The sequence below is a fragment of the Mastigoproctus giganteus genome, chromosome 8 (assembly GCF_048544385.1).
Source record: "Mastigoproctus giganteus isolate SK-2022 chromosome 8, ASM4854438v1, whole genome shotgun sequence".
Classification (NCBI taxonomy): Eukaryota; Metazoa; Arthropoda; class Arachnida; order Uropygi; family Thelyphonidae; genus Mastigoproctus; species Mastigoproctus giganteus.
The window spans coordinates 46,655,540-46,679,983 of NC_143582.1; the positions used below are offsets into that span (position 1 = coordinate 46,655,540).

Sequence of the window (24,444 nt, forward strand, 5' to 3'; positions counted from 1 at the left end):
AAGGACAACTTGGTGATTACCCTGTTGTATAAAGAAAAGGTTAGGCCACACCTTGAGAGCTGCATGGGTCTGGAAGCCTCATTTTAGGAAGAATGTGGGTCTGTTGGAATGAATACAGAGAAGAGCAACAGGATTAGTCAGAAACCAAAGAAACACCTCAGTTCTGAAAACTACAGTGTCTGGGCACCTGTGAGATGACTTGATTAAAGTGGTTAAGGATTTAAATGAATTGAGTGAACTAAATGCTGATGGGGTTAAACGAATCAATGAATTGCGTCTATCAATGAAATATAAGGTCATGTTGAAAAAGTGTCACGAGATAGGAGAAAATGTTCTTGTTTCTGCAATTCTGTCCAGACATGACAGGAGGGTTGTTGTTATTTGGTTTTTAGGAGCATTAGTGACTAAGGCCATATTGCTCCGGAAATATACGGTGGTCACTCCCTGACCTTTCTGCATCCTCCGTATTTGGTGGTGACGGGCTCGAACCCCGGTCTAATCAAGAAGTGTGTGCTACACACTGCTGCTCCTTCCCACCTGGCTACAGAGGCGCATGATAGGAGAGATTTTGTGATGAAATCCTTATGCACTAATACAAAAGGAACTTTGCACAGCTTTTGGGGAAATTTTTCTTAGCATGGCTAGCATTAGTTGGCAGATGGAATTAATTTTGTAAAAATGGTATTAACTTAAACAGAGGAGGTGCAAGAGTTTTTTTATGCCATTCAAAATGCATTAAACAGAAATCATGACCCAGACTAGAGCAGCAAAGCAACGTGCACAAAGTAGCGGGAGTGCTGTGGCTCAGGGGGGAGCCGACAGGGGCAATTCTCTAACGCCCCTGACAGCCAAAACTGTGCAACTTGTGAAATGTTTATGGAACTTTCTGGAACAGGACATGATATAGCCAAGGAGGATGTCTTTACATGTGCTAGGTGCAGAGAGTGTCAAGAAATTAGGAGGCAACTCGGCATTCTGATGGGTGTCTATGAGAGTTTGAAGAGTAGGGCAGATGCCCTCAAAGTAATTAAAATGGGGAACCCACAAGCTCTCAACTGCCCAACTCAAAGCCAGAGGTCACTCTTGTGCAACACAGTAGAAATCTCCAGGGAAGAATGTGCTGGTCCCACAGGAGCTAGTTATTGTTGGTGACTCTATTGTCAGGGAGATGGGAAATATATTATGCAAAAAGGATAGTGAAACAGGACCAGAATATGTGTGCCAGAGGCAAAAGTATATGATGATGATGATATTGAGCAGATATCATCTTTTAAAGGCACAAAGGGTGATATTGTTGTACATGTTGGCACTAATGACATTAAGAGTAGGAGATCTGCAGACTTACTTAGCAAGTACAAGTCGATGTTGAAAAAAAAATCGAAAGTTAAGGCTGAGTTTGAAAGTGTCTGCAATGTTGCCCAGACATGATAGGAGGGAGTATATGATGAGAGCCTTGTCAATCAATTTGCTCATGGGGTAGAATTTTTCACAGAGTGGTCTGTGCTTGTTAACAAAAGAGATTATTTCTACAGGAATGGGATACACTTAAATAGAAAGGGTGCAAGAATATTTGCTGATGCTATCAAGGCAGTGTTAGGTGGGTTGGAAAATTGCTAGCTTGGGGGGGGGGTACACAGACTAAAAGATTAACAGTAGCCACTGGCAGAGGTGAAAGCAATTCTTGCACTGCTTCTATTGGAATGAGCAGCAGCTTGGAAAACAAGGTGCTGGGTATTTCAAGGAGTGCAGGGAGTCATTGCGGAACAAGTAAATACGTGCGCTGTGTTAGGGTAACTAAGAGTAAGAACAGGTGCATGTATACTTGCATGTACACCAATCTGAGGAGTTTAGTAAATAAATTTGATGAATTTGAAGTGCTGGACAAAACATCAAAGGCAAATATTGTTGGGATATCAGGGACGTGGTGTCACACAGATACAAGGAATGCAGAAATGATTTGGGGGAGTACAATGTGCACAGAAAGGATAGACAGGATAGAAAATGAGGAAGGATCATGCTGTTAGTTAAGAAACATAAAATCTAAGGAAGTGCATCCAGCTGACATGGGTGGACAGTGTAATGTTGAATCAGTTTGGTGTGACATAAGCACTGGGAAAGCAAAATTTTAACTCCAAAGATACTGACTGGAACAAGTGGGTTGGTCACTCGCACACTAGTAAGGCTTCTGTGCATTTATTGGATGACTGTTTTCTATAGCAGCATGTTCAAGAGGCAACTAGAGGGAGTAATACTCTTGTTCTGATTATCAGCAGTGATTCTTCATGCATTAAGAATCTGCAAATAAAGGAATCACTAGGTGGCAGTGACCACAGTGTACTGATGTGGGATTTACTTAAAGATGTAACTACCATTAGGGGTAAAGGGAAGGGTTTTTGCTTTCGTAAAGGTGACTACAGTGGTCTGACACGGTTTTTAAATTCTATACAATGGGATCAATTGATGATGTTACCAACAGCAAATTCTAAATGATAAGCATTCGAGGAAGTAATCATGAAAGCTACTAGGCTTTTTGTCCCAATAAGAAATACTGTTGAAGGTTTAGGCCTAAATGGATGGTAGAATAACTAATTAGACTTATGGCAGAGAAGAAAAATGCATGGGTGATATAAATTATCAGGTGACACAGAAGACTATGGTAGATACAAGTTGATCTGTAACCAAGTTACAAAGCAGGTTAGGCAAGCAAAGGCAGATTATGAGAAATCTTTGGCAAAGGATGCAAAGAAAAACAGCAAAGACTTCTTTACTTATGTAAACTCTAGAAGGAAGAAGACGAATCAGATTGGTCCACTTGATATCAACGGTTCGATTGTTGATGAACTTGCTGAGTTGGCTGACTAACTGAATGAGTATTTTGCATCTATATTGACAAATGAGGAAGTCTGTAGAGAAGGGAGGCCAGAAGCTTATCAAACTCTAGCAGGGAGCTAAATGATTTTATAATAACTGAGAGCAAAGTGGAGGAGAAATTGTTGAAATTGAACATAAAGAAGGCACCTGGGTGGATGGGATGTATCCACTTATATTAAAGGAGGCAGCAATGGAAGTAAGCAAACAAACCTTTAACCATAATTATGAAAGCTTCCTTGGACTCAGTGGAGACCCCCATGGACTGGAGATGTGCAAATGTATCCCCAATTCACAAAGGGGAATCAAAGGTTGACACGAGTAATTACAGACCTGTTAATTTAATTTCTGTTCTAGGGAAAATAATGGAGTCACTGGTTAAAGAAGCACTGTAGAATCATCTAGACAAGACCGCAGTTGTAGTTCAGACACAATATAGATTTGTTAAGGGTAAATCTTGTCTGACAAATTTGATTGGATACTACAATATGATCATAAAGGAACTGGATACAAAAAATTATTTTGTTATCATATACTTGGATTTTAGGAAAGCTTTTGATACTGTTACACATGGAACGCTACTGCACAAATTGGAGCAGGGCATTAAGGGCAAGTTGCTGCAATGGATAAAAGGATAGTTGAGTGGAAAAAGACAGAGAGTGGTAATCAATGGACACTGCTCTTCATGGACTAATGTTTCCCTGTCAGTTCGGTCACAGCAAACATCGTGATGGAGGAGTTAGAGGGACGTGCGTTTACACACGCACCAGATCACATCGCCTTTTGGTGTCGCTATGTAGACGATGTGTTCGTAGTCATCCCTAGAGACTCAGGTCAGCGACTCCTAACCCACCTCAACTCACTATCGCCCTTCATAAAATTCACGATTGAGCTGGAGTCGAACAACTCTATACCATACCTAGATACACTTGTCCGGCGCGAAGACACATGCTTGAAGACGACAGTTTATCGTAAGCCTATGTGTGCTGGCCAATTTACCAACTTCCAGTCAGCACACGCACGGGGCCACCTCCTCTCAACTGCCTGAACCTTGCTAACTCGCGCCTGTACACACTCCAACTCTGCAGATGAAAGACGCAAAGAGATCACCAGAGTCAAAGTAGACCTTACGAGGTGTGGCTACCCCATCGACGTCCTTGACAGGTGTGATCTACAAGCGCGCGACAACGTGACAACCAACAGCAACGCCAACAGTGACGAGTCATCCACGAGGGCATTCATCCCATACTACCCCAACCTGTCACAGCAGATCGGTAGAATCCTAAAATCGCATGGGATAAAGTGCATCCAACTCCCAGGCAAGAAACTGCATTCTCTCCTTTCCAACATAAAAACACCTGTCCCCACCCTTCTACAGAGTGGTTTGGTCTATCGCATCTCTTGCCGTGACTGCATGAGCTGATACTTTGGAGAGACTGGACGTCGACTCGAGAAATGTCTCTCAGAACATAAAAGGGCGATCCGTTTGGCAGATGTAGAACACTCAGCTATCGCCGAGCATATCTGGACAACCCACCACGACATCGACCCACACCACGATGTCGTGGTTGTGGACAGGTCCCACCATTACCTGGTTGGAATCGCTAAATATAAAATGCTCGGATACCGCTTTGAACAGGAACAGTGGTTGTCAAGTTAACCCCATCACAGAGTCAGTAATTCTATCCATAGACAAACGCTGGCCACGTCACCACAATACGTCACAGCCACAAACATCAACAAACAATTAACCACGTGCCTCACGCACCATCCTGGCAGTGCATCTCTATTCCAACTGCCATTCAAGTATTTTAATCCGATGAAGGCTGCCACCCAGCCGAAAGCTAATTTATTTATTGTAGTTTTATTAATGCTCTGTGTAACAAAATAAAAATAAATTTTCGCATGGACTAATGTTATTAGTGGAGTCCCCCAGGGTTTGGTGTTAGTCCCGGTGTTGTTTTCTGTATTTATCAATGATATTGATTAAGGTAGATTAGGGTTAATGTCTGAGTTTGCAGACGATACGAAGATTGGCAATGTTTTTAATGACAGTAATGATAGTATACTATTGCAACAGGATCTAGAAAAATTGAGCAGATGGGCTGAGTGGGCAACTGAAGTTTAACATTGACAAACGTAAAGTACTGCATATGGGTAGCAGTAACCCCAGAGTAACGTACCAACTGTGTGGTACTACACTCAGGGTAGTAGAGAATGAAAAGGACCAAGGGTAATTGTGCAGTCAGATATGAAGTATTTTGAGCAGTGTAGACAGGCTGCAAGAGTAGATCATAGTGTCTTGTCAATGATATATACAGTAAGTCCTCGACATATGTAAGAGATACGTTCCAGGACTTCTTATGTAATTCGAGTTTTGCATAACTTGGGAATGACTAATAAAATATTGCTACTATATCCCTGATAAGCCAAAATTACAAAAACCACATAATATCCTCAGAAGAATGAAGAAAAATAGTTATATATTTTTCAATTAATGAGTTTTATATATATAGAAAAATAGTTACATATTTTTTCAATTAATGAGTTATATATATAGAAAAATAGTTATATATTTTTAATTAGTTCAATTAAAAACTTTATCTGGAACAGCGGTGAAGTAGATGGAGTGGCGCATAAGAAAAGAAAACATAAAAGGAAGAAAAAATATATGTTATTGTACAGTACATATTTCATATTCCTTGGTTATTATAGTTGACTTCATTGGTGCTGATCCCGTCACCTTTTCTCATAATCTGTCTTTGTCCTTTATTATTGTGTTCACTGTTAACCCTCACAAATCTAAATTCCGCACGATACTCGTTACTGTTTGACCATTATCATACATCCTTGTAATTTTAATTTTCTGATCTAAATTGATTGCTTTCCTTTTCTTGGTAGATTAACTGGTATCGCTGTCACTTATTCTCTTAGTCGACACCATGATTACAGTCGAAATTTTCTGTAAAGAACTTCACAGAGTTAAGGCGGAAACGCACTACAATAACCTCACGCGAGCTTACATGCTCACATTTTACTGAAGCATATTTCTGGAAGTCACTACCATAAAACAATAAATACAATTTGCAGTTGCCGATTTATTGGGCTTTTCTGATAACACAATCTATTATAAATGGGTAGTAAACTCAATCTTATTTCATTTGCAATAATACTGATAGCTGGAATTCTGTGGGTTTTTTACATATTTCATATTCCTTGGTTATTATAGTTGACTTCATTGGTGCTGATCCCGTCACCTTTTCTCATAATCTGTCTTTGTCCTTTATTATTGTGTTCACTGTTAACCCTCACAAATCTAAATTCCGCACGATACTCGTTACTGTTTGACCATTATCATACATCCTTGTAATTTTAATTTTCTGATCTAAATTGATTGCTTTCCTTTTCTTGGTAGATTAACTGGTATCGCTGTCACTTATTCTCTTAGTCGACACCATGATTACAGTCGAAATTTTCTGTAAAGAACTTCACAGAGTTTAGGCGGAAACGCACTACAATAACCTCACGCGAGCTTACATGCTCACATTTTACTGAAGCATATTTCTGGAAGTCACTACCATAAAACAATAAATACAATTTGCGGTTGCCGATTTATTGGGCTTTTCTGATAACACAATCTATTATAAATGGGTAGTAAACTCAATCTTATTTCATTTGCAATAATACTGATAGCTGGAATTCTGGGGGTTTTTACATTATGGTGAAATGTGTGTCTCCTTTACTGAAATCTTCAGTCATATAAAAAACAAATTTTCAGAATCTTTTCTTCATTCCTATTTTTTAAGCTTCGTAAACTTGTTACTCTATATCTCACTTGTGCAATTTGTGCATGCTGTGTTCATTGCTATTGCTTGCTTACTTTTTTTTTACTGTTTTAAATTTTACAATCCTAAAAAAAATAAAAATAAAAAAATTAAAAAAAAAGTCGGGGACTTATTGTACAGAAATTTTGCTAGCAGAGATAAGGAGGTGATTGTCCCTGTGTATAAGGCAATGGTCAGGCCACACCTTGAGTACTGCACACAGGTCTGGAGGCCCCATTTTAGGAAGGCTGTAGAGCTGCTGGAATGAGTACAGAGAAGGGCAAGAAGATTGGTGAGTGGAACAAAGGGTTGATGTTACCAAGAAAGACTTAAGTTCTGCAAATTGCAGTCTGAAGACTTTGCACGTGCGAGGTGATCTAGGTGTATAAGGCCTTGAATGGTTTGAGCAAGCTCAATGCTGATGGGATCCTTCCTCTTGCTCAGATTACTCACCTGAGGGGGCATAAATTCAAATTGAGGAAAGATTATAATAGAATAGATGTGTGGAAATTTGCCTTTAGCCAGTGGATGGCTGATAGTTGGAAAAAACTTCCATCTGTTGTAGTGGAAGTCAAAAACTTAAATAACTTCAAGGCAGAACTAAACAGGTATTTGGAGTGAATTGATGGGTGAAATGGGGAGGGGTTTTTTTTTTTTTTTTTTCCCTATTGGCTGAATAAGCTTGCTTTCTTGCATCATATGCCTCTGCTAATACTAACTCCAGCACATTACATTTATAGGTAGCTATTGCTGTTACCATTACAAAAAAAGACAGTAAATAAAGAACCAATCAAATTAAATTAAACAAAAATCCACTTTCACCACAGGAAGAGACCCCTCTAGTCCTCCTCAAGGTTGGCACAATGATGAGTCCTCCTCAAGGTTGGCACAATGATGAGCCTATGTCACAGAAAAGGACCAAAGAAATCCATTTCCAAAGACAAAAGCAGACTCCTAAATATGAAATAAAATGAAATCATAAAATGTTACAAAAGAATAGGGGTAATCACAGGCATGGTTTTTTTCAGGGGGAGCACCCACACCTGTTGACACACTGATTTACTACTATAACATTGTTTAGTGCAATTGCGCCGCCATTACAATAGTTGAATTTTAAGACAAATCGAAGTATGTACTTTAGGCATCACTATTATAACATTTCATATTGTGAAATCTTTCCCAACAAGTTGCCTTCCTCTTATACACTGAAGAAGTAACACTTTCCCATTAGAAAAGTCTAATGGGAAAATGCTACTGATTATACTGTTCATATCCTTAGTTGAATACCACCACCCAGATGGCACCACTTTGAAACTATTTGGCCTCTCATTCAGTGGATACCCAGATGTATAGGAACTGAGGACCCAGTTGTGGCTTATTTACACAATATCAATTTCACAATATGAGATGTTATAATAACGACGCCTAATGTACAAACTTCAGTTTATCTTAAAATTCCACTATGTAATAATGATGCATTTGCAATAAACAATATCACAGTTTGAATTTTACAGTTTGAGGTTTCCTGCCCAAAAATTTAATTAGTCTAAGAAATTCACCTTCTGAAACCTCTCAATATTGTGTAAATAAGCCAAAATTGGGTCATCACTTATGTCTCTTATACCTGCCTGCCCACCAATGAGAGGCCAAATAGCTTCAAAATTTTCAAGTGGCATCTGTGTGGTGGTAATCAAATGAGAATAAGTAACAGTAGACCTCTCTAATGGGGAAGTGTTATTTATTCGAAGAACAAGAGGAAGGCAAGGATAAAGTTCTGAAGGATTTTGCAATATGAGATATTGCAAAATCCTTACTAATTGTTAAACATCATTATAATAATGATGTCTAACATACAAACTTCAGTTTGTCTTAAAATTTAACTATGTAGTAATGATGTAATTGCACTAAAAAATGTCATAGTTAGAATTTTACATAGTTTGGGGCGATAAAATTTTTTGTATAATATTTTATTTACTTAAAAATCTGCTCCCTACTGATTAAGACCACAACACAACCCCAAAATCCTAATTTAATTTATAAATGACAATTTAATATACTTAACTTACAAATTAAAGTCTAACAACTTTAACATATAATTTTATTAATTATAATTTTTTTTACCTCTCATATCAGGAGTCAACACTAAAAAAAAAGTGACATTCGTAAAGTGATCTTACTTACAGATAAGTTGGTTCTTTCTCAAGTCAACAATTTCTAAGGTACAATTTTTAGTTAAAACTTGTAGCAAAGCCTTAGCACCACAATCACCAATTTCACAGTTCTGCACGTCTAGAGCTGAAAAGAGTAGATGATTTCTTTCATGCTGAGTTTTATTCAAATATAAAATTCTATTAAACATTTCAATAAAATAAAAACTGTATGTAAAGATGTGGTGATTCACGAAAATTTAGTAAACACCCTAAAATAAACAAAAACATCTTCAATAAGTGAGACTACCACACAAATTAATATAATATAATTCTCATATAATTATACACATCATCTCAAACAAAATACAAACTGATTGGATTTATTCCATGATCCAATCATTTGATGTTATTTTAAATTTTAATAAGGCTGTCCTGCTTGTACAGTATCCTATCTAGGCCTCCTCTGATCACCAGACATATTTTAATTAATTAGTACCAGAATAACTGTGCAGTCAGATATGAAGTTTTCTGAGCAATGCAGACAGGCTGCCAGGGCAGGTCATAGGGTTTTGTCAATGATATATAAGAATTTTGCTAGCAGGGAAAAGGAGATGGTTGTCCCTCTGTATAAGGCAATGGTCAAGCCACACCTTGAATACTGCATACAGGTCTGGAGGCCTCATTTTAGGAAGGATGTAGATTTCCTTGAGTGTGTACAGAGAAGGGCAACAAGATTGATGAAGGAAATGAAGGGATCCTTTTACCAAGAGAGGATTAAGTTCTGCAAATTGCAGTGATCTGATTGAGGTGTATAAGGCCTTGAATGGTTGAGCACGCTGAATTCTGATGGAATTCTTCCACTTGTTCGGATTACAAACCGCATAAATTCAAATTAAGGAAAGACAGATGTAGAATAGATGTGCGGAAATTTGCATTTAGCCAGCAGGTGGTTAATTGCTGGAACAACCTTCCATCTGTCATAGTGGAAGTTGATAGGTCAAATAAATTTAAGGAGGAACTGGACAAATATTTAGAGGGAATGATAGTGTGAAATTTTTTTTTTTTTTTTCGCTGATGCTGCATAAGCTCATACACTTGCTTTCTTGCGTCACATGCCACCACTACCTTAGAAATAATACTTACTTTCCAAATTACTATGATTCTGGAAGTGAAATAAGTAGCAACACCTTGGAATGAACAGATCTGATGTTATGAATAAATTCAATGAAAAAGTAACAAGAGACAATCCTGTAGTATGGTAATGCAATCAGCCATAAGTTTTTAGGTCACTGGGTCCCTTTATATGCCTTAAGTTAAAACTTACGGCAAGTAAAAATCATAGGAATGAGGCTAACTACAGAGGACAGCACTTTTGAGAGCTATATGCACATTTTTTATTACTTAAGTGATTGGTTTTTGTATTTTTTATATAAAATTAATATACAGCAATACCCCACATAGCACTGATAATTAGTACTGAAACTGTTCCGTGTTATGCGAAACCGTGCTGATTGAGGTATAATTATAATGGGTTTTAATTGAATGCGTACCACAGAAACAGTCTATAAACAAATTATAATAAATCTATACACAATTTCTGCATGATAGCCAATTTTAAAAGGATTTGAAATTAAAAATATTGCAAAAATTTTATTAATAAAAAGGTAACATCATGAGAGATGAGAAAAAAGCTTTATTGTTTATTTAGGCATTTCAATAATAAAGTCTGGCAAAGAAGTCTCTTCTCTTCTTAGCGTACAAATCTTTGTAGCATCAAATCACATCTTGTAAAATTTGCTGTATCTTGATGTTACATTCAACATCCAGATCTCCATTCATAATCACCTTGCAGGCCATGTTAACCTCCCCCAAAAAAACTTTCTCCAATTCTTCTGTTGAAAATTCTTTTGATGCCACTTCAATGTTATCCACTTCAGAATTGTTTTCCTCTTCTTCATATGTTGTTTGCTCATCAATTTCAAGGAAAGTTGCATCATCTAAGTAATTTGCACATGAATCAATGCAGTCACACATTGACAGTGTTCAAAGTTTTGAATCCCACGTCTTTACTGATCTTCACAATGTCTTCAGCAATTGTCTGACATTGCGATTCAAAACCAGTGAAATCATTTTCAAAATGAGGCAAAACATGCTGCCAAACAGAACTCATGTTGTTGGCAGTAATTTCTAGCCGAGATGCAAATATATTTTCGATCGTATCTAAAGGGGCAAAAAATAAATTGTGAAATGAAAAGTTTGAAAAGCTTTAATGTTGTCTCGTCAGGATGGAATTAAGAATACTGAACACTGTTGCACATTGCCGCTGACTGCCTGAGGGGAGCTATTGGCACATGTGTATATGAGACAATAGAGTTGGCACTGTATGTGTTCCTAGGCTATGACAACGCAGCATATATATAGAATGTGTCTAGGCTATTAAATGAGTTTTAATATGTACAGTAAATTTTCGACTTAAAACTTAATTGAAAACCATGTTATAGTGAAACCAGTGCTGTTTGAAGCATACTAAGTGAGGTATTGCTGTACAATATACGTACAAGCAACCCCCGTATAACACGGTACTTCTACAACAAGGTTTCGCTCTAACACAATTGATAAATTGAGGCAATCCTCGTACAACATGGTTCTTATATTATTATTATTAGCCATATGGTGCAAGGAAGCCTGAGGCTTATGCTGCACCAGCCAAAAAAAAAAAAATCCCGTGTTACCCTGAGAGAGAGAGAGAGAGAGAGAGAGAGAGAGAGAGAGAGAGAGAGAGAGAGAGAGAGAGAGAGAGAAGGGAATCACCAAGAAAGTAAGGAGGAGAAGAATGATGAAATCCAGCTCAGGACTCTGGGGTTGCCAAGCCCATACTCACCAGATGTGAGCCCCTGGGTGAATTACCCTGAGAGAGAGTGATTGATTTGATTTGGTAGTTGTTGGTGCATCAGCTTCTGTGGCCATATTGCACCTCCCAAGGTTTTTGCAGTACTTTGATCCAAGCCCAAGGCGGGAATCGAACCCGCGACCTTTGGGTTGCCGGGCAGGTACTTTACCCACTCGGCTCCCTGAGAGAGAGAGAGAGAGAGAGAGAGAGAGAGAGAGAGAGAGAGAGAGAGAGAGAGAGAGAGAGTCAGAAGTAGAAGGGAATCACCTAGAAGAGAAGAATGATGATATCCAACTCAGGACCCTGGGTGTGTCAAGCCAACGCGGTTTCACTCTAATGCAGTTAGAGAATTTTGGTAAACCTCGAATAACAGGGTATTTTTGAGCTTTTGTGCAGGGGAAACTTTGCTATTATGTTGTATGTAATTTTTCAACATTTCCACTCTTTTTGAATCCCCGCTGTTGACTCGCTAGTCAAAAAAAAATATTGAGAAATCCCTGTATTTTATTTTGTTGGGAAATCCCCATGTTACATTCTGTGCTCGTTCTTGAACTTATGAAAAAAAAATCTAATTTCAAAGTTTTATTACTATTGAATAGCACACCAGGCCATCCAAAAGATTTAAGTCATCCAAACGTTGAAGTTTTGTTACTACCACCACAGTTGTATTAAGTTAATACAACTTCTTTGATTCAGCAATTAGATCAAGGCATTATATCCACCTTTAAAACTCACTCCATCAGAAAATCGTTACAGTGGATTTTGGAAAAAAATTGATTCCGAATCTATTGAAGTAATGGAGGCACGAAAACATTTCTCAATTGTGGACTGTATCAGAATCATAGCTTTATCGCTGAAAAAAGTAAATCCGTCAACTTTAAATGCATGTGGAAAAATGTATGACCAGAATCAGTTCATTCAGTAAATATGGTTGAACTGGCAGAAAAGGGAATCAGTGTGATAGTAGAGCTTGCTACGTCAATGGGGGGGGGGGGAAGGTTTGGATGATATGACTACTGAAGCCCTTGTGGGTAGCACAGTTGATAGAATCGTCCTCCTCCCACACTGGGTGGTAAAGACCTGAGTTCGAATCCCGTCGATGATGGGAGGAATTTTCACAACGTAGCTGAGTTAGTCGGGCTCAGGCGAGGGTAGCATGGTTTTTTCTCCCAGAATCTCGGGTTTTTCATCCAGCAAAACAGAAAATTGACCTCAAGACACATGCAATTTATAGACAACATACACGGAGTAACACGGCCTTGGTTGCCTATGCTCCTAAAAAAAATTTTAAAAAGATATGATTACTGAAGACGTTCAAGAATTACTGGTAGAAAAAGAGGCTGGCAAAGTGGATTTGGTGGAAATGGCATTGGAGGTAAAACCAAATCAATTCAGAGGATGATAGCATAGATGAAAATTCTAAACTTCCAAATTTTACACTAAAAAGCATACGGGAAGGCATAAATTTAGCTGAGCAATTAGAGTCTTATTTTTTGAAAGCAGATTCTTGAATGAAAGGAGTCTGAAGTTCAAAAGGGAGCTTCAAAAAATGCTTAGTTCCATATGATGAAAATTCAAAGATTTATCAAGCAACAGCAAACAAATCCAGATTACTGATTTTTTAAAGAGAGTAGAATAAACACGAAATCTAGAATGGTGCATTTTTGTTAGTTTTGTTAACATTTTGTTAATGAAATACAGGTGACCCCCGCTTAATTCTGACAATTCATTCCAGAAAAACAGAGCGCAAAGTGAATCTGCGCTAAGCAAGCGCCGCATTCCCATAAGGTAACATATGTATCTGTGAGTTGCAGTCGGCGACATAGGATATTTCTTAATCACTAATAAATGGTAGTGAAAAGATGCACAAATGTAGGTCAAAATTTTTAATATTCAAATATTTGTATATATAAAATATTCTGCATTACATAGGTATATAATTATGTGGTAATTACTTATGTATCAAAATTAAACTTAAAATTCCAATTAAAATCATGAATTTAATTGATCTAAACTGATTTAATTGATTTAATTTAATTGATGAATTTAATCATGAAAAATGTGTCGATTTTGGGTTGTACTTTGGCCCTCTTCCTGGTAAACTAAAAATGGTTTTAATTTTAAATCCCCCGCAGCATTACCACCCAACAATAAAGTCAACTGATCCTTCGCCGCTTTGAAACCTGGCATGTTTTTCTTCTTCTTTCAATATGAAACTTCTTTTAAGCATTCATTTCCAAAAAAATCCTGCTTCATCTATGTTAAAAACTTGTTGAGAAGTATAACACATAATACCCCTCTTCAATAATTTTAACAAGTTCTTTTTTGAAAGTTTCGGCTCCTTGATCTGCACTTGTGGCGTGGCTTCTCCACGGATTTAAGTCTATTCAACCAGCCCTTGCTAGTTTTAACTGGTTCCACATTTTTTTTTTTTTGGGTGAGTTTTCTTCAGATCATCATATAGGCTAATCTCTCTCTCTCTCTCTCTCTCTCTCTCTTTATAATATTTAACTTAACTGAATTCTGCATTGGATATTATCTTCAATAAAATTAGCTAAAGTCACTCTCTCTCCATTTCAATTCTAATAGCCGGCCTAGCCCTAGTTGCTTGCAGTGGAACAGCTGTCTTTCCTGCGGCTAAAATTAATTCTTTATTTTTTATAATTGTTCTTACAGTTAAACTTGCCAGTCCTAAATTATGGCACACATCCGTTTGTCGTTGACCGGAATCAATTTGCTTCAAAATGTCTAATTTCATTTTCAAATTCAGTCTTTTTCTTACATTTGTAGTCTTCATACTGCATCCAGACATTGTTGCTTTTTCATTCTTATCCGCCCTTATTAACTCTTTAAAAATGTAACTGCATTGGTTGCATTAATTATGATACAATGTTCAAGTAAACTGTCCGTTACGCACAATGTCTAATACTGTATTGAGTTACGATTAGACTTCAGATAAATGCATATAAGGCAAATATTACAATCAATATACTTGATCATTTTTTAAAATGTTGATCTTGGATACACGGAATATCACTGTACTGCAATTAAATTAGCGTGTGAGAAAATTTCACTGAGTGTGGCATGGGAAATGATTTAATGTTGTTTTGCTATTCATTTTCAAGCTATCAACTCCATCAAATGAAACGATTTCGTTAAATATGCCAAAAATGCAATCTGTAAAAGAGCATTATGGCGAATCAGCTTAAAGTGAACTGCATTTGAGGGCTTGCTGTAGTGTATTTTTGTTAGATTTTGGAATGTAATTCCCCTTTTTGTACTTTTTCTTAGTCCCGTATAACACAGTTTCGCACAACACGACATTTGATAGGAACCATGTTATACAAGGGTTACTTGTAGTTACTATTTGTGTTTATCTGATACCATCTAGGTGGCACACACTCAAGATGGTGGAGAACAAAAAAGACTTGGCAGTCAATACAAACTGTCTGACATGAAGTTCTCTGAGCAGTATACTCAGCATGCTAGGATAGCTCATGGGGCGCCATCCACGAATGCTGAATTTTTTCCAGCATGGACAAGGAGTTAATTATCCCATTACATAAAGCAATGGTTAGGCCACATCTTGAGAACTGCATACAGGTCAGAAAGCATAATTTTAAGAAGGATGTGGATCTGCTGGAAAAAATTCAGAAAAGAGCAACAAGATTAGACAAGGACCCAAAAGAGTACTGTTACCATAAAAGATTCAGTTCTAAAACCTGCGAGCTTGGAAGCCAGTATAAGGAGACTCAACCGAAATGTTAAGGCTTTAAATAAATTGAGTAACTGAACTAATTTAAAGCCTTAAAGTATCCTTACTCTTTCTTAGAAATACAAATATGGATACTCTTTCTTAGACATAGGGATATAAATTTAAACTGAAAAAAGTGTGGTTGTAGAATAGATGAGTGGATATTTTCTTTCAGCCATACAGCAAGTGATTGTTGGAACAAATCTATCTAGTGCAGTGGGAGTGGCTAGTACAAATATAATGAAGAAAGAATTAGAATAAATTATTAGAGGGGATGGAAAGATAACATGGGGAGATAAACGAAATATATAAGTGAGTTATATGGGTTAAACATGCTGCAGAAAGTTCATTTTTATAATGCAGAAATAAAGAATCAAGACAGCTTGGAGCCAGTCATAATGAGCAAGAGGTAATCATAGTGTTAAAGGAAATGAAGGGAAGTAAGGCAGTAGGTACTGACAGAATCCCAGTGGAGTTTATATGATTACTAATGGAAGTGGGCCTAAGGAAATTAACAGAATTATGTAGATTAATGAATGAGCAAGGGGGAATGGTAGAGAAAACAGAAGTTGAAAGAATAAATGAGGAAGAAGAAAAGTTGGTCCTGTGAGTTTGGAGTTGGACAGCAAAAGGATGATGACCGGTTGCAGCATGTGTTCGGACTGCTTTGGAAGAGAGAAGGGGAATAATAGAAGCCAATTCAGAAAAACAGTGCCCATGGAAGTATCTATAAAAAAGGCATGCAGAAAAAAACAGAACATTTATGAGACAGAGAGTGGAGAGACTTTGTAAGAGATGGGTCATTAAATAACCTAACTTCCCTCTTTTGAATGGAGTCTAAAAGCCAAAGAGAGAGGTTATGAGAGCAGAGCCACAGATGTGGAAACAATATGCCATGGTAGGGTGGATTTGAGAATTGTACAGAGTGAGTACCTGTTTAAAAGATAAGTAAAACCGTGAGCAAAAGAGAAAACACTCTTTTTTAGATGCAAAAGAAGCAATACTTGAGATGTGCTTATGGCAAAAGATTACAAGTCAGGGTAATCCCTAATACAGATATGTGATTTTGTCTAGAAACCTGAGTGTCATCAAAGATAAGCATAGGAGCAGAAGAATCTTTTTTTGTGAGATATAAGACAGAACTGAGTTTTAGAAGGATTGAAATTAACTAAGTTATCTTTGCCCCACTGGAGAATTACTTGAAGATCAGCATTTAAGGAATTGATAGTGGATATTCAAGAAGCTGAAGCTGTTTGTGCTGGGCTAAGTTTCTCAAACTGGAATGTGAAATGCAATGTGCTACCATCAGCAAAACTATAGATAGGATTTCCAATCAATGAAAGAAGGTTATTAATATACAACAGAAAAAGAGTGTGAAAAAGAACTGAACCATGGGGAAACACCAATATTAGTAGAGAAGTTAGAAAACAGTTGTCTACAATCACCTGCAGTGAACAGTCAAAGAGAAAACTGGATACCCAATTACAAGAAACAGTCTACAATCTATGAGCTGGAAACTTATATAGAAGATGTTTATGCCAAACACAATCAAAACCCTTTGGAATGTCAAGAGCAACTGCTTGAGTTTCACCAAACTTTTCCAATGAATTTGTCCACAAATGGGTAACATAATCGAGTACATGCCACCAATGGATCAACACTGATGGCTGTTGTTATTTGGTTTTTAGGAGCATTAGCATCTAAGGCCATATTGCTCCAGGGATATGCGTTGGTCATTCCCTGACCTTTCCGCATCCTCCGTGTTTGGTGGCTCACGGGCTCGAACCGGTCTAATCAAGAAGAGTGTGCTACACACTACTGCTCCTGCCCACCTGGCTATGGAGGCACCCTACAGTGAAGGGCAACAAGATTGGTGAGGGGAACAGAGTGGTCCTCTTACCAAGAAAGGCACAAATTCTTGAAAATTGCAGTGGCTGAAGACCAGGCACCTGCAAGGTGATCTGATTGAGGTGTACAAGGCCTTGAATGGGATGAGCACACTGAATTCTGGTGGGATTCTTCCACTTACTTAGATTAGCATTAGCAGAGGCATATGATGTAAGAAAGCAAGCTTATGCAGCATCAGCCAAAAAAAAAAAAAAAACCCTTTCACTTCACCCCTCCATTCATTCAAAATACCTGTCCAGCTGAGCCTTAAATTTATTTAGGCTATCAACTTCCACAACAAGGGATGGAAGTCTGTTCCACCAACCAACTACCCACTGGCTAAAGGCAAATTTCTGCACATCTATCCTACATCTGTCTTTCCTCAATTTGAATTTATGCCCCCTCAGTTGATTATTCTGAGCAAGAGACAGTATCCCATCAGCATTGAGCATGCTCAAACCATTCAAGGCTTTGTACACCTCTATCAGATCACCTCGCCGGTGCCTAGTCTCCAGACACTGTAATTTGTAAAACTTAAGCCTTTCTTCGTAAGAGCAACCCTTCGTTCCGTTCACTAACCTTGTTTCCCTTCTCTGTACTCGTTCCAGCAGCTCTACATCCTTCTTGAAATGAGGCCTCCAAACCTGTATATAGTACTCAAGGTGCAGCCTGACAATTGCTTTATACAAGGGAATAATCACCTCCCTATCCCTGCTAAAAAAATTCCTGTATATCATTGATAAGACACCATGAGCTACTCTTGCAGCCCATCTGCACTGCTCAGAGAACTTCATATCTGCCTGCACAATTATCCCAGGTCCTTTTCATTCTCTACCACTGTCAGTTGTAGTACCACAGAGTTGATACGTTGCTCTGGGGTTGCTGTTTCCCATGTGTAATACTTTACATTTGTCGATGTTAAACTTCATTTGCCACCTCTCAAGCCCATCTGCTCAATCTTTCCAGATCCTGTTGCAGCAGCATAGCGTCAGTAGCATCCTTAACAACACTGCCAACCTTTGTATCGTCTGCAAACTTGGACATTAAGCTTGATATACCATCATCAATATTATTTATAAATACAGAAAACAACAATGGACCCAACACTGAACCCTGAGGGACTCCACTAATAACATTAGTCCACGATGAGCAGTGTCCATTAATTACCACTCTCTGTCTTCTGCCACTCAACCATCCCTTTATCCATAGCAATAATTTGCCACCAATGCCACACTGCTCCAATTTGTGCAGCAGTCTTCCATGTGCAACAGTATCAAAAGCCTTTCTAAGATCCAAATATATAATATCAAAGTTATTCCCTGCATCCAATTCTTTTGTGACTACATCATAGTATCCAATCAAATTGGTCAGGCAAGACCTTCCCTTAACAAAACCATGCTGTGTCTAAGCTATAACTGAATTCTTGCCAAGATGATCCTGCAGTGCTTCTTTAACCAGTGCTTCCATTAATTTTCCTGGAATAGAAGTTAAACTCACAGGTCTATAATTACTTGTGTCAGCCTTTGATCCTCCTTTGTGAATTGGGGTTACATTTGCACATCTCCAGTCTGTGGGTACCTCTCCCCTGAGTCCAAGGAAGCTCTCATAATTATGGCTAACGGATTGCTTACTTCCTTTGCTGCCTCCTTTAACATAACTGGATAGATCCCATCCACCCCAAGATCACGAACCTAAGGGGGCATAAATTCAAACTGAGGAAAGACAATTGTAGAATAGATGTGCAGAAATTTGCCTTTAGCCAGCAGGTGGTTAATTGCTGGAACAAACCTCAATCTGTCACTGCGGAAGTTGACAGCCTAAATAAATTCAAGGAAGAACTGAACAAACTTTTAGATGGAATGGCTGTGTGAAATTGTTTTTTTTTTTTTTTTTTTATGACTGATGCTACATAAGCTCATACACTTGCTTTCTTGCATCACATGCCTCTATTACTACTACTACTACCTCCTTTGTGACTTGATTACAGACTAGCTTATATCTAACATAATCTTCTGACACCTGATAATTTATATAATACAAATGCAATATAAATAAAACATGTAAATCAATGCATCATTCTGCACATAGCTATAATGGTAAACTGAATTTGCACGTAAAAGCACCATACATCTACAACGTATATCGCTAAGCCAGTCACAGTGAGTTAAAACTCAACCTTCAAATACAACACTTCCCTGTTTGTTTGTTATTTGGTTTTTAGGAGCATTAGCAACTAAGGCCATATTGCTCCGGGACATGCGGTGGTCATTCCCTGACCTTCCCGCATCCTCCGTATTTGGTGGTGACGGGCTCGAACCCCGGTCTAATCAAGAAGCGTGAACACTTCCCTATGAAGAAAACTAAACTGCTATATATTCTCATATGAAATAGTCTGTCCATGTAGTGAGTGTCACTTTGTAGACAGACCATTTCAGGGATTACTCTTCCTTCAACAGTAGGTAATTAGGCACCCTGTGTTAAGAACTAAAAACTCAATAGTTATAATATTCCAAAATATGAGAAATGCCAACAAACATGAGAGTGCACTAACATGCTAGTGTGCTCAGTGGACTGTAGTTCAAGCCCAAATCACTGTTAAATGTAGTTGATTGTATTCATTGTTGAAATGAATAATTGTAAACTTCTCTGATCTTGTGGTTGTGCCAGAATATAACCAGAAATAGAACATATATATCATGTTGTAAAACAAATCACAACAAATTGCCCTTCATATAAAAGCACTTCCTCATTAAAAGAAATAATTGCAATTTATTCTTAGTGCCATTATCCAGATTGTTTCAGAGATTATTGTCCCTTCATCAGTGGGCACTCAATAAAACAGCTGACAAACTTTTCTGTATGAGAAATGCCATAGTGTGTAGGAGCTGGTCGGTTCACTGGGATATGCTGATATATGCTGCATCACCATAAACTCCTACATGTTTCAAAGTAACCTTTAGTCTTAATTGCACATAATGGGCCCAAAACCAGGCCAATATGTCCACAATCAATAGCTGAATTGGGATGAACTAACTAACTCAGTAGCTGAGTTGAGATGAACAATATGTCCATGATCAGAAGATTTTGGGATGAGCTGGAATATTATTCCAGCTCATCCCAAATGTGTTTAATGGCAGTTAAGATCAGATGTTTGGGCAGGCCACTCAAGCTATTGCATGGCCATATCTTCAAACCAAGTGACTAGGCTATGCAGTATACTGTTGTGCTAAAACAGAAAAGTGCTCTTCATACTGCTGCAGCAGCATAAGTAGAGAAGAATTGTCCATAATATCAAGGTACTGCATGGCAATCACTGTTCCAGGAATTATAACCAATATTTCAAGCTCAACTATGAGAAACGACTCCAGACAGTGATAACACCTCCGCTAAACTTTGCAGTGCTGTAAATAATGCTCTCCATGCAGCCACCAGACATAAACACAGACATCAGATTGGAAACCATGTACAGTCAGTCCTCGTATAACATGTTTACACTACACGAATTCGATCATACACGATTTATAAATAGAGGAATGATATCGTATATAACACTAACCGAATTCGTTTATGCACAATTTGCCTTTGTGTTTACAAGAAATGGCAGTCGAATGCGGAATCACCCCAACTGAACGCAACATGATAGGAATGAAGAGAAGATTCCGAAAATGTATTGATGTTTTTTATATCGGTGAAGGACAAACGCTTTTCGCCATAATAACGTAAAAACCCACACAATTCCAGCTATCGGTATTATCACAAATGCAATTAGATCGAGTTTACTACCAGTTTATAACAGATTTCACTAGAAGAAACGCAGCTGGAAATAGTTTTTATTGTTTTATGGTAGTGACCCCCAGAAATGTGTTTTAGTAAAATGTGAGCTAGTGAGGTGTTCATAATGTGGCTCTGCCTTTATGGTGTTTATTATATGTTGGTTATGTATCAAAGCATGCCTCCTCATTTTGTAATTGTGCTTTATTCCCTAAAAATGAGTAAAATACTTAAAAGGGGTGAAAAGGAAGCATCCTGGTGAAGACACTACAGATGCAGAGAGAGAAAGAAAAGCAATATCGATAAACAAAGGCGGACTGGGTCAAAAATTCTTACCCGGGAAAATTTGTAGCAGCCTCATACTAGCGTTTATGGCCAAAATCACACTGGTTTCCATCCTCTTCTGGCCTCTGGCCCACCGGGGTTTCCCCAGTAAGGCTTACGGCCAGTCCGCCTCTGTTGGTAGAGAAAAAATATGAAATTTTGAAACACTTTGAGTGAAATTAAGACCACCGAGAATTAGAAAGAATGCAGAGAAAATAAAAACAACTTTCATAGCAGGAACAACTCAAAGTGTAATTAAAATCCATTAGATTAAGACACAAAGAATTGGAAGAGATGGAACGGCTATCATCTGTTTGGATAGAAAATCAAACACGACTATAACGTAATAGTTGTAATAAAATACATAAATATTTTATTACGATTATTTATTGTGTTTGGTAATGTTTTGGTTACAAATGTGTGTTCAATCTTGGGTGATCGGCACCTAACCCTATTTTCCCATAGGGCCTGTTATTTATATTGCACGATTTTGCACTGCACAAGGATTTCTAGGAACACAACTATTGTGCTATACGAGGACTGACTGTACTGTGATTCACTACATAACAACACAGGTTTAAAATGTTCCAGGGATCAATTATAATGAGTTGTGCACAGGCAAATTAATGCTGTGATATTTGGTTGCAGCTCTTCCATATAATTCTTGTACTAATATGAGTTCCTGTTGACTCCTCATATTCCCGCTTTAGAATATTTGATGAAGACTGACAGGATCTACTTACCATTCTTCTGAATATCATCCAGTCTCTTTCCTGTCAAATTCTGTGGCTTACTCAAAGGTTTTCCTGGCTGCAGAAGCACCATGCTGTTTCCATTTGGTAATTACATCACCTGCCACCATTAATCTAGGATGTTGCAATTTTGCTGCAATGGCACAAATAGACTGACTGTTAATATGGCATCCTAGAATGACTCCTTGTTGGAAATCACTAAGTTCAATGTCTCAACTTAGCTGCTGTATTTTGCTGATCTGCTTACTTTTAACGTGTGAACGTGTTTGCTTTTATACTATTCCTGACAATGTAGATGATGGTAATGGTTTATTCCCGAATCCCTGGGATGTCCATATACTTAGGCAATACACTATATATACACATTCAATTGCCACAATATAGGTAATAAACAGCCTGCACTGACAACATAAGGCTCAACACTATGACAAAGGTGCCTCTGTAGCCAGGTAGGAAGGAGCAGCAGTGCATAGCACACGCTTCTTGATTGGACTGGGGTTCGAGCACGCCACCACCAAATGCGGAAAGGTCAGAGAATGACCATTGCATATCCCGAAGCAATATGGCCTTAGTTGCTAATGCTCCTAAAAACCAAAAACAACAACAACAACAACTATGACAAGCATTCAGAAACTGTAATGCAAATTGACTGAACATCCTCCATTTAGCCAGACTTGTTGCACTGTAATTTGAAAAATTATACAGGATGTCAATTCCACACAGACAATTGAGTGAAGGAAGTAGTCAAAGTTTCCAAAAGAAGCAGACTTTTATGAGCAAGGCATAAAAAAATCTGATGTACAGATGGTATAAGTGCTTAAACTGCAGGGATTTTTTTTTGAAAAATAAAGTACCAGTTAAGGATAAAAAATATTCTAGTTTTCATTTGATTTGTTCTCATATATCATAAATGCATTATTATTTGACATACTAATGCTGTATTATACAAGATATGTCAAAATTAATGAGAATGATTTCATAAAAATCGACATGGTAGCACTGCACATGCATGCCACTTATCAGCATGTAGGTTGAATCCACCTTTACACAGTGCAGTTGTATCTTGTTACATTCAGTGTGTGTTGAGCCATTGTGAATTTAACAATTACATATATGTTGACTGTATCACAAAATATGGAGTGGAAGAGTACTGAACAATGTTATGCCATCAAATTTTGTGTAAAACCCAATGAAAGCACGACAAAAGTGTACAAAAAATTAAAACGAGATTATGGAAATCACATTTTATCCTGAGCCTAAGTTTCCCAATAGAACAAGGCCTTTTTTGAAAGGATGTAAAGTTGTTGAAGATGAACCATGTGCAGGGAGACCTGTCTCAACAAAAAAGGAGAATGTGGGGAGGGTAATGGTTCTGAACGTCTCTGACTGACAGTTGACCACGAGTTTGACAGCAGATAAGCTGAACACGAGTCACCAAGCCATCCATGACATTTTAACAGATCATTTGGGCATGTGCAAAATTTGTGTGAAAATGATGTCAAAAAACAATCACCTAACTCAACATTGTTATCATGATGAAACTGAGCCCGTTTCTCCTGCAAGTGATAATAGGTGATGAAACGTCAATTTCTGAGTACCAATCAGAAACAAAAAGACAGACTGAAGAATAGCACACCATGTCCAAAGAAAGCATGAATGAGCAAATCCAGAATCAAATCGATGTTCATCTGTTTTATTTTTTGATTAGCATGAAGAGGTGCACAAAGAGTTTGTGCCTCAAGGTACTGAAAAGTCCTAAAACTGTTATGGAGGAGCCTTCTGTGCATTCGACCTGAAAAGGCCAAAAACTGAATTTTGTAAAAGGACAACGCACTCAACACTATGCAATGTCTGTTACGGAGTTTTTGACCTTCAAAAACATTCCAATGCTCCTACAGCCACTGTATTTCCCGGATCTGTCACAATGTAACTTCTCTCTCTTTTTCCAGAGATAAAGAATCAACTGAAAGGGCATCACATTTTGGGACAGATAACATCCAGATTGGCATAACTGATACACTGAAGAACCCCATAGAAGATGACTTTCAGCACTGCTTCCAGAGATGGAAAGAGCAGTGGAGGTGATGTGTAGCTTCTTAAAGAAGCTACACTGAAGGAGAAAACCTTCAGTTGTAGAAAATTTTACAGTAAAATTCTTCATAAAATCAGTCTCATTAATTTTGTGGCAGACCTCGTATTAGAACTGTCACTGTTATAAAGAGTA

At 37.9% G+C, this 24,444-nt stretch overlaps 1 protein-coding gene across 1 annotated transcript in view; it reads right to left on the bottom strand.

The window, feature by feature from the left end:
* Positions 1-24,444, bottom strand: part of LOC150081507 (centrosomal protein of 78 kDa) — a 206,933-nt gene that overhangs the window by 113,595 nt on the left and 68,894 nt on the right. The window contains exon 6 of the mRNA XM_090380226.1: positions 8,874-8,987. Within this exon, the coding sequence (XP_090236352.1) occupies positions 8,874-8,987 (114 nt within the window). The remainder of the gene's footprint in view (positions 1-8,873; positions 8,988-24,444) is intronic.